Source organism: Amblyomma americanum, chromosome 8 (genome assembly GCF_052857255.1).
Source record: "Amblyomma americanum isolate KBUSLIRL-KWMA chromosome 8, ASM5285725v1, whole genome shotgun sequence".
Lineage (NCBI taxonomy): Eukaryota > Metazoa > Arthropoda > Arachnida > Ixodida > Ixodidae > Amblyomma > Amblyomma americanum.
Window position 1 is genome coordinate 115,049,761 of NC_135504.1, and position 17,341 is coordinate 115,067,101.

Sequence of the window (17,341 nt, forward strand, 5' to 3'; positions counted from 1 at the left end):
TTTGGATAACTCTCCGGTTTTCGCCGAACAGACAGCGCGGAACACTGCCTCCCGTTCTTGTGCGACCTAAAAGATAACAAAATATTCACCTAAATTTTTCACCGAAATAATTTTTCACCCAAAAGAACATTTTTTAAAACCCCTCATCACTCCCGTCACCTTTCGTTAGCAATTTCTGCGGAGTTTTAAAACTTTGGAGCCGAAGTCAATAGTGATTTTGATTAACTTTACTTATTCCATGATGCAACAGTAGGAAACAGAAATTCATCCTAGTATGAGGCACTTGACTAGTGACTTTATGCCATAATTAAGACAGAAACAGGCTTTGAGTTTGAGCGAATCAGCAGAGTATCAGTGCACGTGTGACCTTTATGCACGAGCTATGCATCAAGAATAGTTTGCGAGGTTATACTCGTTCACGTCAAAGGACATATCACTAGGAAGCAATTATTTCGCAGCCATTTTTTTTCGCGCTAGCTTCTACAATAGTGCTCATTTAAACAACAAAAAAAGAAACGAAGATGAAACAGGCAACACGAAGAAATTGCTCTGAAATTATTTGGTGCCTTTCACGTTTGGTATGAAGCAATATTGTGTTGAACGTCATAACCATCAGGAAACATTAAGTAATCTGGACTTTTCGAAATTCTTATCAGAGCCATCCATAAAGTTAAAGATACTAGATAACAGAGATAAATGGGTTAGCTTCAATCTAGAAACCTTTAAAACAAGGCTGTAAAATGCAGAAAATGATTTTGCGTTTCTTTCAAGCACGTTTATTCCTCTTTTTGCAGGGAAAGCAGTGGAAATCCTTTCATGCTGATGATTAGCGCAATGCTGCTACTCGTATGCGCGTCTGTCGCCATCACTGCGTTTGTGCTCAGGGGAGGTGAGCACAAAGGCTTTCAAAGTGCAGTGTTCACATGGCACCAAGAGTGGATGACAGCATCACACTATCCCCGCCAGAGGAAGATCAGTCTTGGCATTGTTTCAAAAATAATATGATTTTAATCTGTCTCACCAAATATGGCTTCAGTTCGCATGCATCGTGTCAGCTTTTCTCCTGTCATTGAAGATTAGGGTACAACCGTGTCAGTATCGCCTTGCTGCTTATTGGGTTAGGAAATCAGCTTTTTCTTGGATCATGAAGCAGAAAGCATAACAAGCATGCCTGTTATCCCAAATTCTTTTCTTTCGTATCCTTTTACCTTTTGAAAGAAATCTCATGTACATTGCGCGTTAAAATTGAATTATATTCACATATAAGAACATAGTTTGTAAAAAAAAAGACACCGCACATCAGTATCCATAATTGTTTTTTCAGTGCGATGGTGAAGCAGAACGGACACAAGTGTGAAACGATTGAGTGGTAGTATAACTGCATATTTTTTTCTTTTATTTGCAAGACTCATAATGAGCATCGTTTGATGTTTATTACCGTCCTATCTTAATTGGCCACCATCGACATGGCAGCTTCAAAATTCTTTAAATTCTGGTCAGTTTGGGTCATGCGAGGTCACGTATTTTAACGCGAAAGGCTGCGTAGTTAGAAGCTGAAGACTGATACTTCCCCGCAGCTTCCTTGACCATTTCTACCACGACGGAGGATGAGAGAAATGAGCGTAAAACCCTTCCGCCGGTCGTCGTGCATAGCGTGAGGGTAGAGGTGCGAGTGCCAGCTTCCCGCACTACTACTACCACACCGACCCCAACGACGGAAGCATTGACGACATTTCCACCGTTGATGGGTGAGTCAAACACTCACTATTGTGAACATCATGCCGCGTCCCGCTTTCCTGCACACTTGCACTCGCCAGGGTAGCTCAGCTGCCAAGCGCGAAGTAACGGCATCGACTACAGGTCATTTCGGCCACATATTCATGGGGGCTAGTTGTGGAAGAGGGTTATAGAATCCGAGCTGGTTCAATGAAATGCGCAGCCCTCCTCTATGAAACCTGTTTCTAATATCCATGTTTCACACGATCCTCTATCCTTTCCATCAAATTGAGCCAGTGTTCTACCAAGTGAGAGACGTTTGGCGAGAGGATATGTTTTGGAACAAAGCATTATTATCATTTCATAACACTGTACAAAAGTGTCAACCCGACCTTTCTAAGGAGTTGGATGTAATCGTCTTCAGTCCCAGCATTTCTTGACAAGAGAGAGTCGAACGTCCTGAAATCCTGTAAAAACAAGACACTGAGGCTTATCTGCAATAGTTATTTTGAATGTTCACGCTATAAGAGCGACCACTTTCATTTTACTGGTGCATGTTCAATGAACGTTTGGTTTGCTTGATGGAGTTGCCCGAGAAGTAAATTTCATGTTCGCCGGTAAATGAACCACCGAGCATGTCGTTGGAATCCAGCCTCCTCACCTTTTAGATTCAAAGGTATCAAGAGTATAATATGTGCACGTTTGTTTCTTTTCTTGTGGCAATATAAGCTCCTCTGGCTATCACAGTGCAGCTTGTAACCTAGGCTCAGAAAGTGTAGAATACTAATTTCTCCAATCAAAAACGCTCCTTTATGAGTTCATCGATATTGTCAGCTACAACCAGTAGAGGTTTCAGGGAGCGTTTTAGTAGTCATTGTCACAGGACAGGCGTTCAAGCAAGAATTAATTCAGCATAAATCGGTGATAAGCATATGGCACGGTACGCCAACAAGAAGGCGGTAGTAGAATGGCTGGTCACTTGAAACTGGTGGCGCGTAAACGCAGCATGTAAAATTATTTCAGCACTCCCCGATCAGCAAGGACATGGCTACGCTTGTCTCTGCTGTTTCTGCAGTTGCATGCAGCCTACTGATTTCGCAAGAAAGCGGGTCACCGTCTTTGACAGCTTTGCTGGCCCTTTTTCTGTTTGCCAAAGAGTGCATATTACCAAATAATTTGCTCGAATATCTCAAAAGATTCTCTTACGTCGTTCCCGCTAAGGGAGGTTGTGCAGGTAAATTAAAATAGCATTTATTAAGAGAAAGAAAGTATGCTGCGATCTAGAATTTACCAGTCGGAAAGAATGCAAAAAATCTCCCTGAAGATAAAAGATACAGGATGTCCACCGCAAGAATGTCGTCACCCTAGCGAATGGCCACAGTAGAGATGAGGTAATTTCAGAGTGCAGTACTTCTGGATAGGAACTTGTACGATGCAAGTACGTTGCTGAAACACATCCTCCAATTAATTTATTTTCTAACAACCCAGCGAATGCGCGGTGTCACGACTCACGTGAGCGTTATTAATGTTCAGATCTGCTGAAAGCCTGTACCTACCTCTGCGTGCGCTGATTTGAAACGACCTGCTTTAATATGACTCTCTGTTGCTGGTTTCGCTGTTGGCCTGCAACACGACTTCAGCCAGCTTATGGTTTTAGCCTCACTCTTTTTTGGTTCAGAAAAAATGTACGTTGCCAAACATAAAAAAGATGTGCTTGCAGGCAACAAAGAAGAAGACTGGGCGCCAAGCGTGTCCTTCGATTTTTTGTATCCACACCCGATTCTTGGCCGATCCCCCAGTGTGGGTATGTGCCATCTTTTGATAGGCTAACAACAACAACAACAATTTTGTATCCACTGGTCTGATGTCGGCTGGAGCTCTGAGGGTGGAAGTTCACTGAAATGCTGTGTCACGCTCTTGAACCCCTAGACAATCATTGTTCCATGCCACATTGCAAACCTTTCTCAGACCCTATGCTTCAGACAGCAGCGTGCCATTGGAAATGAATGGTCACCTTCTTTGTCAGCAATGCAAGGTGTTCATAAAGTACTGCCCAGAAACTATTTACTTGTTGCTAGCACGTAAGATGCAGCCTGCGTACATATCTGTGGCCACAGGAGCCAAACAAACTTCCAAGTCATGTCAATAGACTTGCTATTGGCCCTGGACTTCAAAAATTGGAGTCCAAATGGGTGATCGAAAATAAACAATCGCGAAACTTAATTGGTTGCGAGAAAACAGAATTAAGAATCGAAATAATATTCCAAAATAGCAAGCAATATTTCAGCCTTTGGGTTCGTCGTCACACCTCAAACCTGGAAGTCACTTTGGCATTGTCCTCAGGCCTGCTCCCAAATGCGTTTTTTTATTTTGTGGTACAAGCTCAAAAACTGTTATATGAAACAGCAATTTCACCCTTGATGAAAGCAGTTCCACAAGACATTTTTATATTCAAGTCTGTCGTTTTGAATGTGAAATAAGCACAAAATCTGCTTTTACAATCGAAGGGACCTTTACAGCGGTCAGTATTTGTCAGTAGTATGCATGACCTGCAACGACAAGAAAGCTCTTCCAGTTTTGATGAGAGCTTACTGTCGAGCATGCTGTATCTAGAGAAAGGGCTGGCCACCCATGGTTTGGAGAGCAAGGAGAACTACGTTCGGAACACGGATGATCACGTATGGATGGATGGATAGAAGATAGTAACGTCCCCTTTGAAACAGGGTGGTGGCAGTTGCCAACATGCACGGCTTTTTTATTTATTTTTATTTATCTCTGTCGTAAACTGTTATTAAAAATCGTCGTTTTTTTAATACGTTTTCCTACCCTTGTAACCTTATGTCACCTCTATGTTTCTGAGCCATCAATATTGCAATCGCATTTTGCTAACTTCCATCGCAGTTCGATGTCACCTGCAATCCGCATTTCAAAGAGCGGGATGTCTAGGAGTGGTTTCGTAAATACATTACATATAGTAGGAATGCGGCGGAGGCTAGAAGTTCTTAAGGAAAGCGAGCAGCAGAGGCTCACCTTTATCGAATAATTTATACGCATCTTTCTTCCAACCGCAGTGGCCCATCAATTGTTTTAACATTGGCCTGGTATACTGGAGGTGTGGAGTTCACTGCCAAGTGCACCTAGGCGGGCGCCAACTTTTTAATAGGTAAACGCTTTCCGCAACTCGGTACAGCATTTGTTAAGTGTAAAACGACCGAGAACAAATGTATTTCAGAATACGTTTTTGCGATGAAGCGTAATATGCCAAACCAAAACATTTTTGTATTGTACATATCAAACGCGCCAGCAATGGTAATCTATGGGCAAACCGCCGTCACACCATCAAAAATGAAGTCGTCATCAGCATTACCGGCATTCCTATTTTCTTGTACTCGCAGTACGCTGCACGCGATAACAGTGAATGGATGGACGTATATATTTCCAGGCATCGGGCCTGAGATACTGATTTGCACCTACGGCCGAAGGACAACGGCGGATAGAGTGATGGCAAGTGACGGCCTCTGCGACATCGCCTTCTACGACTCGATATACGCCGACGGCAGGAATATTCTTGGTGACAACCGTTTCGGATCGGACTTGGTGACATTCATGGGTGCTGTCGCAAGATATAGGAAGACCAAGCTTGGAGTAGCGTTTGCGTTTCAGTGAGTGATTCTCTCAGTTTAAGCCGGTCAAACGCGCTTAACTGGAAAATTGACGATTTGATATAGCACAAGCAGAAAGTTCAGGGCCCCTAAAAAATGGACACTTATTTTTCTTCCATTCTATTCCGTTCTTTGCATCGGCAGTACCAATCAGCGAATGTGTTTCATGCTTTCTCTGCCAAGCCATTTTTGTCCGAAGGCTCTACGCTCGAATTGAAGGCACTTGACGTTTACGACAAGTTTTATCAAAAAGCTTTAGGGAGCTATTCAGAATAGAGAATGCCTTCAGCAGCTAGAAAGAAAACAATCGCAATGACAGCGACTTTGTGTTTTTGCTCTTTTTGTCCTCTCCAAAGAAAGGATCAAGGCATCATATTCTGCTCCTATTCAATATATTGGCTGCAATACTGGGGCACTGAAAGTACCAATTAGACTCTTAACGTAGATAGAAATAACACGGGGCAGACACGATGCTCTTTTCTTTTTTTTTGTTTTGTTCTCGATAATGTGATTTTTAATGTCTCTACGCAGGCACATTGACCAATTGGGAAACGATCTGAGGCGGACCAACCCGAATCCGCTTCAGGTGTTCTGGCAACGGAGGATATACCACACCGGAGTTCTCGATACGCCCCCAAACGCTACCCGAAGTCAAATGATGATAGCAATGTCTCGGATCATGGTGCGGCTAATACTTCTCTTATCATAATACTTAAGAGCGCGACACTACAACATCTAGAAGATAAGAAGAACGATAAATTGCTAGAAAGCGTTATACCGTGTCTGCCGAGTCACCACAACGGGTTTAATGGCAGCACACCATGGAAGAGGTCGTATCGACAGAGACACCTAACTAGGGTACTCATGATTTGTTTTCTTAGATACTCTTCCAACTTTTAGAGCAAGCTAACAGATAACATAGTAACAAAGGTCTAGTCCTTTTATAAAACTAAAGTTGTCAACCTTTTAGCCTCTGCGCCGTGTAGGAAGGCTTCTGTAGAATCACTCGTGCAATTTGGGATACACCAGGATGATAACTAACCGTGCTTAAAACGTTATGGAGCACTGACAATGCATAACCGCCCAAGCGGCGATGCCTGGAAGCATGTCGCTTGATCTCATATTTGGAGAAGCGGGTTTGTCCCCCGTTAAAAACCGTAGGAACGGTTATTTTCTGATGGATCAAGAAAAAAATTCGATTTTGCTCATTCGCAATGTTTTCTAACTTATGTGCACAAACTTTCATCTTGATATCCGAACAACCTTTTTTCTACATTTTTTTCTCTTTTGCGCATCGTAAAAAGCCAGCAAACTAGAACAAATTTCTTAGAAAACTGTTACAGCTTTCACTGCACATTTTTAGTGCTTAGAACGAGTAATAAGAATCTTTTTTTTTTTTGCACTAACTTGCCATTCTCTGTGGTGTAGTTGCTGTAGACGTGGTAGAGTGCGAAAAAGTACCATGCGACGAATTCATAATTCATCGCCCGAAAATAAGATTGTTATCGCATCTCACTTCATAGAGAGTAACAAAGTAAACGGGGTAAATATAAATCAACTACTCTTGAAGGAATCAGCTACGCAATGCGAGCATCAGCCCAGAAAGGCGCTTTTGGAAAAACACCAATTTTTATTTCTCCACAGGGCGCCACGTTTTTCGCCATAGGCGCAGCTTTAAATGAAGCATTGCTTGGCTGTCTGGCCTTTCACTTGGTTCGCTTTTAATGACTCCCTGTGGTGCAGTCTTATGCTGCTTGTGGTAGAATCCTACGCACCTCTAACCATGGGGCCCGAACAGCTCAGCAGCGCCTCCGTAACAGCGCCGGATGCTTTCCACTGCGGATCAAACCACTTTCCGCAGGCGCGATAGATAGACGGCACCCTCTGTAATTATTAGACTCGCAGCAGCCCGAAGACAAAAACTTCTTGCAATTATTGATAGTAGGTGGCTTTCTATTGCTGTGGCCGTAAAAATGTGGCGTTCATTAGTTCTTTTCGAACAGGGTGTCAGTGCCCGAAGTTTGTAATATTGCTCAAGTCCAAACCTCAGAAATGTTACTTTAGACGAGCAAGAGCAGCTACTAAAGCTCAAGATTATCGTCTGCGCATCGGTTCTTGCTTAAGCTCTGCCGGTTTCTCGGGGCAGCCAACACCGTCGCACACAGTCGCGTGACGAGAGCTTGAAACCAAAGCATTTTTTTTTCTGCGTTCGCTTCCACGAGGAGTATCAAGCTTAGACATAAGTTTCCGCCACGAACAAACAAACTTTCCGAAGAGCGAAGAAAGCGCTTTCCTGTCGCGGCTCCTCAAACATACCGGAGTTGAAAGAATGGCGACTTCATGGGCAGTTCATGCACCACCGCGGTCGATGAAAGAAACAAAAAGCATTTTTAGAGTACCTCTCTTTATATTGCAGCACTCAAAACTTCGATACTACATAGAAAATTAGCTGTATGAACAGATATTGTGAATTTTAGGAAATCAACTTCCTTCGGCCATCTACTGATATTTTAAGTCGCGTCCCTCCTTAACGATATGACAAAGTGTGTACATTCACGTCAGCGTTGCAGCTAGGATGATGTCCGATTACAGCCACGGGCTTAAGAATGCGTGAGCAAGGATGTCAGCAGAAACTACGCCTAGGTATATTGCTAGTACGCAATATTGCTTTACAAACCAATAGCAGCAAAAATAATACATTTCCACACGTTGACTGCGGCAAGACAAAAGCCTCGAATTATCGCTGTCCACTGCCCACCATGCCAGCAGGTTTTTTTAAACTCTGAGCCTAGCTTCCACGGATAGCGGTTACATTTAGTTTCCCTTGGAATGATTGTTACTACAACGTACCGGTGGTATTGTCCGACCCACATTACATGCGCCACCCACGTTGACTCCTAGTTGTGTCCTCATCACCGTCTTGTACTATTGTTGTCTAAAATATAACTCCCTTCTGCTCAACCGACAGAATTCGGATGCATCTGCTTGATCGGTGTGTCCTTGAGCTGCGCGGTCAGCCTGAAGCTTGCCTTTCAGATCTTCGTGTCCGGGTGTCCGTATAATCCGATGTTTTGCATGGAATGGGCTCCCCTTCTGAGGATATCGGCGGCCCTTTTCCCTAGTCTTCCGTTCACGAAACTCCAGCACGCATTCTGGGAGTCTGTCAGGGGCTTTCTCGTCATGTTCCCAAAAGAGACCACTAAAGCAACTGCGTTCTCCTCAGCGTCCCTAATCGTGCAACCCCGCAGCGATGCGCCGAGCAGTTCGCTGCACCTGTGGTCAGTTACCCAAACAGCTGCCTATTGGTCACTTTTGTAGATTGATGCATCCACGTACGCAGCATATCCGCGAGTTCCACAGACCCGCTCAATCGTACTGGCTCTGGCCTGCCTCCTTCACATGTTGTGGGTCGGATGGATGTGCCTTGGTACAGGCGCAACATTAAATGTGCCCCTGATCTAATCCGACACGCCTGCCGGCCGCTCGATCCGTCTCGATAGCCCAGTTGTCTCAAGAAGGCTCATCCAGTTGTTGTGAGCAGGAGCCTTTCCCTCTGTTTGACTCTAGCTGCGCTTCCCGAAGTTCCTCGTATGTGTAGGGCGTTGAGGACGAGTCAGTCGCGCTCCGGATGTACGCAGAGATATTTAAATATTACAAAGATGGCAGGCGAAAGTACCTTCCGCCACAAAACAAACTAGACAGGGAGCAGTCAGTATCTTGGTGGCAGCAGCAGACAATTCGTACCCGTGCAATGCTCCCGACCGCATACGGGGACACCTGTCTTTGGTGCGGTGATAGACCGACTCGCTATCATATTAGATGGGGCTGTCAGCGTACCGCAATAGTCTCGGTAATTTTGAACGGCCCTAGGGAGCAGTGGGAGCCCGCGCTGTAGAGCTGCAACGCGCGAAACCAGCTACGGTTTATTGACTGCGCGTGCCGGAGAGCTAAGGCCACCGAAGTTCTCGATTAGGGACCCGATCACTAAAGACGCCGGCAACGACAATTGGTTTGAGCAAATAATGTTACGTCTATCTCTCTCTCTCTCTCCGGATAGATCTGAACAATAGGGTACAGTGCATAATCGCTTGTGCGTCTTTCTATAGAAACGGCTTAAGTTGTCGATCTAAGTTTTTATGGCTAACTTTTCATCCCCTTTTCCTCGTTTCGAATGGCTTAATTCCATCAATGTTGCGCAATTCTGCAGGCGGGACTTTGATTCCTCATCAAAAAAAAAAAACGAGGGAGTACCGGCTGTACCATACCACGAAATTAGACAGAAATCCCCACACAGTCACATTTTTTTCTTTCCGCCTTTGACAGATTCTAGACCGCTTTGCCCAGAGCCAGAGAGCGCTTAATCATCGGGCGCTCACAGCTCTCTCTTTGCCAACTCCAGCCAGGGAGTGGATATACTTCATTAACGACGAGTTCAAGTGAGTACCACTTCTCAAGTAAACGGTAATGGACAACTTACGTAGTTTCAGGGTATAGGCCACAGGTGTCTAAGGAAGCCCGAGGAAAATGCCTAAGAAAAGTTACGAGCAGTGCTCCGGAAAACATATGGCGCCACATATGATTTATGTTGCACAGTGGCTGATTCTTGCAGGTATGCTTTCTTAACACTGTACATTAGAGCCCGTAAACCAGAAGGCAGCATTGTGGACGCTACTACCAGCTTCAATAAAAAGTTAACTCCTGGGGTGGCAATTGTGCACTGGGTGAAGGAGCTTCCTGTGGCCGCGGAAACTTCGAACCTGACACGACTGTTTCCGTTCAATCGTTGTTCGTACAAACGAAGTCAAGAATCGGCTTCTGATTTCTTTAGTCCTGAGACATTCTAGACATGTCTTAGTAAAACCATTCCGTATAATGTTCCTGTAGAGCCCATGGTCATGAATACGGCAGAAAGCTTTCAGAAACGTTATGACACGGGTGTCTGTACTTAAGGCACATAGGAACGCATCAAAGGCGCAGGCAGAAGGAAGTGGCTTTGGATGTGGGCAGAGGTAGACAGGGCGACCACATGGCCCTTGACGTTCTTCTCAGCGTGTTTCTTCGCGCAAGATATTTTACACATCGAAAAGCAACTAGGCCAAATGAACACGTTAGCAGTTACTGCGCCTACGCGCTGAAAGGTGACTGGGATCTCTACGACACTGCACAACTCTCAATAACAACTCCACAATTCTCCAGTAATGTAGGAGAGTGGCAGCTCAGAATATATCAGAAAGAATTATTTGCACGCCTCTGTTGACAGAACTAGCGGCGCTGAAGAAATGAAAAGGTTTGTTTGTAGAACTCAACAAATTTTTCCAGAAATGCAGAAGTGTAAATCTTGGAGGAGATAATAAAATACGAGACGTGCTGAAACATGAATATTTTCTTTCTAAAGTTTCGAACTTTTATAGATAGTTATGACCCAAGGGATAGCTAAGGCATCTAATATTTCTAGCGGGTTACATAAGCATCTAAAAAATGAGCGTTGGTAGTGACATTAAATTTTGCGGACCAATTTTACGTCTTCATGTACAAAATAGAGTTAATTCAATGCAAGAACCAATTGTCATGAAAGCATGTCGAGGGATTTGTGTGCAGAGAGTACACACAAGTATCCTTCTAAATACCTACCAGGTTATATACCGACCTTATTAGCCTATACGGACAATGAATATGCATCTATTCAGAAGCGTGGCACGAGAAGAAAGCGTGAATTCGTTTAAGAGAATTAGATTAAGACGCTTAAGTTTTAAAGCGCGAAGAAGAAATAGATTAAAAATCCACACGTTTGCTGATTGAATGGGATGCTAAGTAATTAATGATGTGGGTTGTTGCGAATCCCCTAACAGCGGAGCATGTAAGAATGATGGGTGGTGTAAAAGAACGTATCAAATGAAAGCAATGGCAAACTGTCTATAAAGTGAGCCATCCATTTCAAGTATGAACATATACGTAATATTTAGAAATAATTTACCTGTGTTCTTCTGCTGAGGCAAAACCTGCCGCGAGATAACACGAAATTTTGCTAACCGGATAAATAATCACCCACACCGTTCAAAAATGAGTCCATGAAAAAAATATTATGGAAAAGAAGGAATTACAGCGCACTTAACTGCCAATTTCAAGTTAAGTGCTCCCGTAGTTTGGAGCTCCTTAAAAAGCGCTGTTATCGGTTAACCGAAAATTTTCAGTGCTGGGCTACTATACGCTGTGATTTTTTAAAAAATAGTAGCAATGAGCTGAACCCCCGTTTTATATTCTGGTATTTTATTTCGCTGGATAATTAAAAATTAATTTTGGACTTTTCGCTATCGATTTCGCAATGTATGGATGTATTTATAGTCGGCCGCACGGAGAGCTATATTCCTTTGAACAGCATTTAGGCTGTTCTACAGTATGCGTTGTATTTTTGCGCCTATTGTCTATGCGTCGTCTGAAGAACATTCTTCACAGAGTTCACATCAATTTCATTGACATGCAGGAGGCTTCAGTTTATCCCGGACCTGCTCGTTGTGTACGGCCACTATCCGTTCGGGGACAACACCGTCGACAACTGCGCTGTCATGCCACCGACCCGTTTATCAGCAGTCCCCTTAGCCCTCGAATTGCGCGGCAGTTACTCCTACGACATGGTGAGATGGCTTGTGTAATCAAAGGTACATGTCTTCGTTATTCGGAAGCAATCTTTCGCTCGCATCCGAAAGCGGAAAGAAACTGGCATGCATTGAGTTATTTGATTGATCAGAGTGGTGCGCAGTACTCTTTGCGTTCTGTAAGGCCAGTATGCGACGAAATACAGCGTCCTCCATGCAGTACGGTTCCAAAGTGTAATGGGACGGTCATGATGCACTGCTCTTTTAGCGGAACCTCAGAGAGTAAGGGCAGATATGTTGGTCAGAATATTCAGTCTTCTATACGACAGCAATCTGTCGTATTGGCGCGAAAGTGCTGATCATTATTATATAATCTTGTATTTAGCTACACCATCTAAGCAGGTAAACTGTTGGCAAAATGCAAAGATTCTACTGGCTTAAGATTGCGAATTGAAGTATCGAATTTTCAAAAATAGAACTTGGCAAGGTTGTTTCCAGTTGAACATGAAAGGCACATTTTCAACTACTACGCAAACGGTGTACAATCTTCTTTAATAATCCGGAGAAAACATGGAGAAGGGTATTTCTATTATGGAATAGTCAACAAAGCGAGAAAATAATGTGACTTAGGCGAAAGGCTCGGGAAAATGCTGTAGGAAGAGCCTCTCGTCTTTAGGGTCATGCCACGAATTCTGCACGTCCCTGCGAATGTTTCGAATAAGTGAAGCCTCCCGCCCCTGGATCGGATATCGTCACGATGCCCGCTCGAGTGTTTTACACAGACCTCTCTGGCACTCTCTTTTTTGTAAATAAGCTAGTTTGTAGAGAAGCAGGCTATATTTGGCATTTGCATGAACTCCGCAGAATCGAGTTCAGCTACTCTGTATGGCAGAGAATTGGTTGGTAGATTTGTGTTAACGCCGTCGTGTCAGGCCCGGGAGTGGAGAGGTCTTGCCCCAGTAAAGCGGACATCAAAGGAGGTTTGTCTTGCAGACCTCGTCCGCAAATTCATTTAATTCTTTTTTACGCCTCAGAGGGCAGTGCTGGAGCTGAGCTTGTAGGTGCCGGTTTATTACGCGTGCGGTCGCGGTCTGACTGTTCACACGCTGGAATCAAATTTATGGAGACGGCTTGTCATCCTTTTGGACTGACCTTACTTAGTCCTAACCTTGACGTGAATCTCGGCTGTTGGGTTTATGAAGACGAGATTTACCTATCTGATTTTCGCCAAGCCTACACGATCCCGATTGCTGACGTGAGCCGCTGAAGCCAGCCACACGGGGCACTGAGCAGGATGGAGGTTTGGGTAGAAACTCATTTCGGGCTTCCAAACGGCTTTTTGTTTTCGAGTGTCGTCAGTGACGACTGCGGCTTCATTTCATCGGTAGTGTGGAGAACGGATGGCAGCGCGGCAAGGGGAAAGGAGATGTGACATATTCGAGTAGTGGAATAGGCTACTGGGCAGGAGAAATAGCCAAAATATTAGAGGAAAAGGAGGATCGGGAAGATGAGTGTGTTATACTGTACGCCGCTTAACTTGGGAGTCTGAGAGCTGCTATGCTGGGATTGTGGTCGAGCTAGTGTGTACAGTGACTGCAGGAAGTATGTGTAATGTTGCATGGTCTCCTTTAAAAAGTGCGCCTCCTCGTGCATGGAAGGGGAAGGCCAGGGGATCTTCGTTCCCCATATAAAAGTGTATTGGGCAAGCTGATTGGCCAGCTCATAAGCGGAAATTCTTACACGGTCTGACGCCCACACCCCAGCAACGCTATAGGGGAAGTTTAAAAAGCACAAGGGTGAAGTCCCAGCGTAATTCCTTGAGGAAGCAGCGCACGCGAATGGCCCGTGTGGCTGTCGTCTGCGGATAATCTCATCCGTGTGAACACATAATTTTTTCTCTCGTGGCCAGGTTAACCTGATACGTAGTAGGGTCATTCGACACTCGCACTTTTCCGTCGATCTCAGCTCCCACCATATATCGTGGCACGCATTCTACGGAAACATGACGTCTGCGTGGCTCACAAATCCGTCTCAACGATCAACGGTTTTCTACCCCACACAAAGACCGTGCCCCCCCCCCTAAAAAAGCAACAGGACGCTGTCTAAAAAATTCCCTGCTTCGAGTGCCCGGCCTCATACATCGGCAAGACAAAAACCCTCAAGCAGGAATCGGGTAACACAAACATGACGTCCGGTAAATGAACTCAGCGCTCCCCCCCCCCCCCACACACACACACAAAATAGCCTTCGAAAAAGTGAGATTATTGGCCGTAAAACGTCATAATGTCAAAAGGAATCACGTTGAGTCATGGCACATCTGACTCACAAAGGCGAGGGTAAACAGGAGTTCTATGCTACCCGCATGTAAATGGTCTTCGCCACGTGATAGCAAAAGGAAAGCGAAACCCAGTCCCTGCTGCAGCTTGCTCGTCTATCAATCATCCCTAAAGAAGAGATCGAGGTGGTCTCGAAACACAAATTTCTATTTTTGCTTTACTTATACACTGTCAAACAGCATCTACGCTCCAGGCTTTTTGCGATATCCTCGTATGAAGTCTACAACTCTAAGAAGCGAACGTCTAAAGGGTTTTGCTTCGTTTTATTTGGTAGGTAGGATGGTAGGAAAAACTTTATTGAAAATGCCGGCAACCGACGGTTTGACGCGTCGTGACGTTGGCCAAGCGTCGACCCGGGGTTATGCCCTCCTCTGCACTACCCCCGTTCGGCCCGTTTGTGGTGGGTCGTGAGGCTTGTGCTTTTCGAGCGCACCCCGGGCCTGCTGGACGGCCCATAGTTGAGTGTCCTTGTCTGTAGACTGCACTGCACTTTGAAGTTCGGGCGGTTATATCCTGGAGGTAGCCTCGGTCGGGAACCTGGCACAGTCCCACATGATGTGCCATTGGTCCGGCGGACCAGCTGCACAAACATTGCACACATCGCTCGGATAGAGTTCTGGGTGAAGTACGTGTAGCACTGCCGGGGCGAGGAGTGACCCGGTCTGTATCTGTCTTAGGATGACGGCCTCCTCCCGACTGAGTGCCGGGTGGGGAGGCGGCATTGTCCGTCGAGCTAGGCGGTAACACATGGTAACTTCGCCATAACTGGTTACGCGGTCCTTGGTTTCGAACCACCACACGGAACGGTCACTCTCGGGGGCGCGGAGGGTAAGCGCTCGCGCCGCCGAATGGGCCGTCTCGTTGTGGTTCGGCGAGGATGCACACTCGCCCGCGTGCGCCGGGAACCACTTGATACGGATGGTGCTGCGGCGGTCTTGGGGCTGGAGCTTGCCGATGATGGCGGCCGCCAGCGCGCTCACTCGCCCCTTGGCAAGGTTGCGCACGGCGTTCCTCGAGTCACTGAGCACGGTGTGACACTCGGCCTCGGAGATCGCCAGAGCGATGGCAACCTCCTCGGCGTCTGTGGCGTCCGTGCACCACACGCTCGCTGCCGTTGTCGTGGTGCCGGTAGCCGCCGCAACGACCACTGCCGCGAAGCCTTCTCGTTTGTATTCCGCTGCGTCCACGTACCGGGCGTGCGGGTCTTGGGCGTGTTTCTCGATGAGGGCCTGGGCCCGTGCCTGCCGCCGTTCTTGGTTGTATTCGGGGTGCACGTTCTTCGGGATGGGGTCCACATGGATGTGAGCCCGCGCCTCCTCGCTGATCTCGCATGGTTGCCGGCTGGGGGTTCGGGGGTTGTAACCCAGGGATGTCAGTATACTGCGCCCCGTCTTGGTGGTAGAGAGGCGCTCCATTTGCGCGGTGAGCTGCGCCTCGGCTATTTCTTCTAGGGTGTTATGGACGCCGAGCTGCAGGAGCCGAGCCGTACTCGTTGTCTCCGTTAAGCCCAGCGCCGTCTTGTAAGCCCGTCTGATCAGCGTGTTGATCTTGTTCCTGTCAGTGACCTGCCAGTTGAGGTAGGCCGCAACGTAGGCGATGTGACTGATCACGAACGACTGGACGAGGCGCACGAGACTGTCTTCACGCATGCCCGCCCGTCGTGTCGAGACTCGGTGTATGAGCCGGATGGCGTCCATTGCCTTGGTGGTAAGTTTGTTGATGGTCTCGTCGTTGCGGCCGCTCTTGTTTAGCAGCAGGCCCAGGACTCTGATCTTGGGAACTTCGGGGATGCGTTGCCCCGATGCGGTCATGATCTTGATGTGATCGCACTCCCGAGGGGGAGCGCGTTTCCGTCCCGGTCGTAATGGTGTGAGGACGAACAGCTCGGATTTGGCGGGCGAGCACACTAGGCCGGTGCCGTCAAGGTGCTGCTCGATGGCGGTAACCGCGGCTTGTAGCTGTTGCTCGATGCTGGCGTCGGTGCCGCCGGCCGCCCACAGGGTAATGTCGTCGGCGTAGATCGTATGCCGGACGCCGGTCCCCGCTACTGCCCTCGCTACCCCGATCATAACGAGGTTGAAGAGCAACGGCGAGATGACCGAACCCTGCGGGGTACCCGTGCTACCGAGCTTGCGTTCGGGGAGTCTGAGGTCTCCGGCGTGCAGTTCCACCGTGCGGTTGGTCAAGAAGTCTTGGATGTAATTGTAGCTCGTTACCACCATGTTGAGTCGTGATACTTGTGCTAATATGGCTGAGTGTTTGACTTTGTCGAATGCGCTTTGTAGATCGAGCCCTAGAATTACTTTGCTGTCTTGTGTCTTGTTGTCGATGATTTCTTGTTTTAGTTGTAGCATGGCGTCTTGTGTGGTGAGTCTGTGTCGGAAGCCGATCATCGTGTCCGGATAGAGGCCTTCCTTCTCCAGGTATTCCTGCCACCAGTTGGCCACCACATGCTCCAGCACCTTGCCCACGCAGGATGTAAGCGAGATGGGACGAAGGTTGCCGATGTCCGGTGGTTTGCCCGGTTTCGGGATCAGGATTGTTCTTGCCGTTTTCCACTGTCCGGGGAGCTTGCCCGAACGCCAGCATTCGTTGAAGTAACGGGTTAGTGCCTCGATCGATGCATTGTCGAGGTTTCGTAGCATCTTGTTGGTAACGAGATCGGGGCCGGCTGCTGAGCGGGTGTTGAGCTCGTGCAGCGCTACTCGTACCTCTGACACGGTAATGTCTCGGTCGAGCCACGCGTTGGGCAGCCCCCCGTACGGCGGGTGGATTTCCGTTGGCGTGTCCGGCAGATAGTTGGCTTCCAGGCTCTTGATAACGGCGTCTTTTCCTTGTTGTTGTGTGGTGGTGTGCAGGAGGCGGGCGAGGCGGTCGCGCTGGTGTGACTTGGTCTTGGTTTCGTTTAGGAGGTGCCGAAATAGATTCCAGGTGCAACCGCGATGCAGTTGCCTGTCAGCTCGGTTGCAGATTTCGTTCCATTGCTGACGGCACAGGACCTTGCAGTGGTGTTCAATGGCCCTATTTAAGTCGG

General features: G+C 46.9%; 1 protein-coding gene across 1 annotated transcript in view; it reads left to right on the top strand.

The window, feature by feature from the left end:
* LOC144102685 (uncharacterized) overlaps nt 1-13,032 on the top strand; it is a 34,840-nt gene extending 21,808 nt beyond the window's left edge. The window contains exons 4-9 of the mRNA XM_077635885.1: nt 795-889; nt 5,159-5,378; nt 5,910-6,060; nt 9,702-9,814; nt 11,860-12,010; nt 13,006-13,032. Of these exons, the coding sequence (XP_077492011.1) occupies nt 795-889; nt 5,159-5,378; nt 5,910-6,060; nt 9,702-9,814; nt 11,860-12,010; nt 13,006-13,032 (757 nt within the window). The remainder of the gene's footprint in view (nt 1-794; nt 890-5,158; nt 5,379-5,909; nt 6,061-9,701; nt 9,815-11,859; nt 12,011-13,005) is intronic.
* The last annotated feature ends 4,309 nt before the right edge of the window (nt 13,033-17,341 follow it).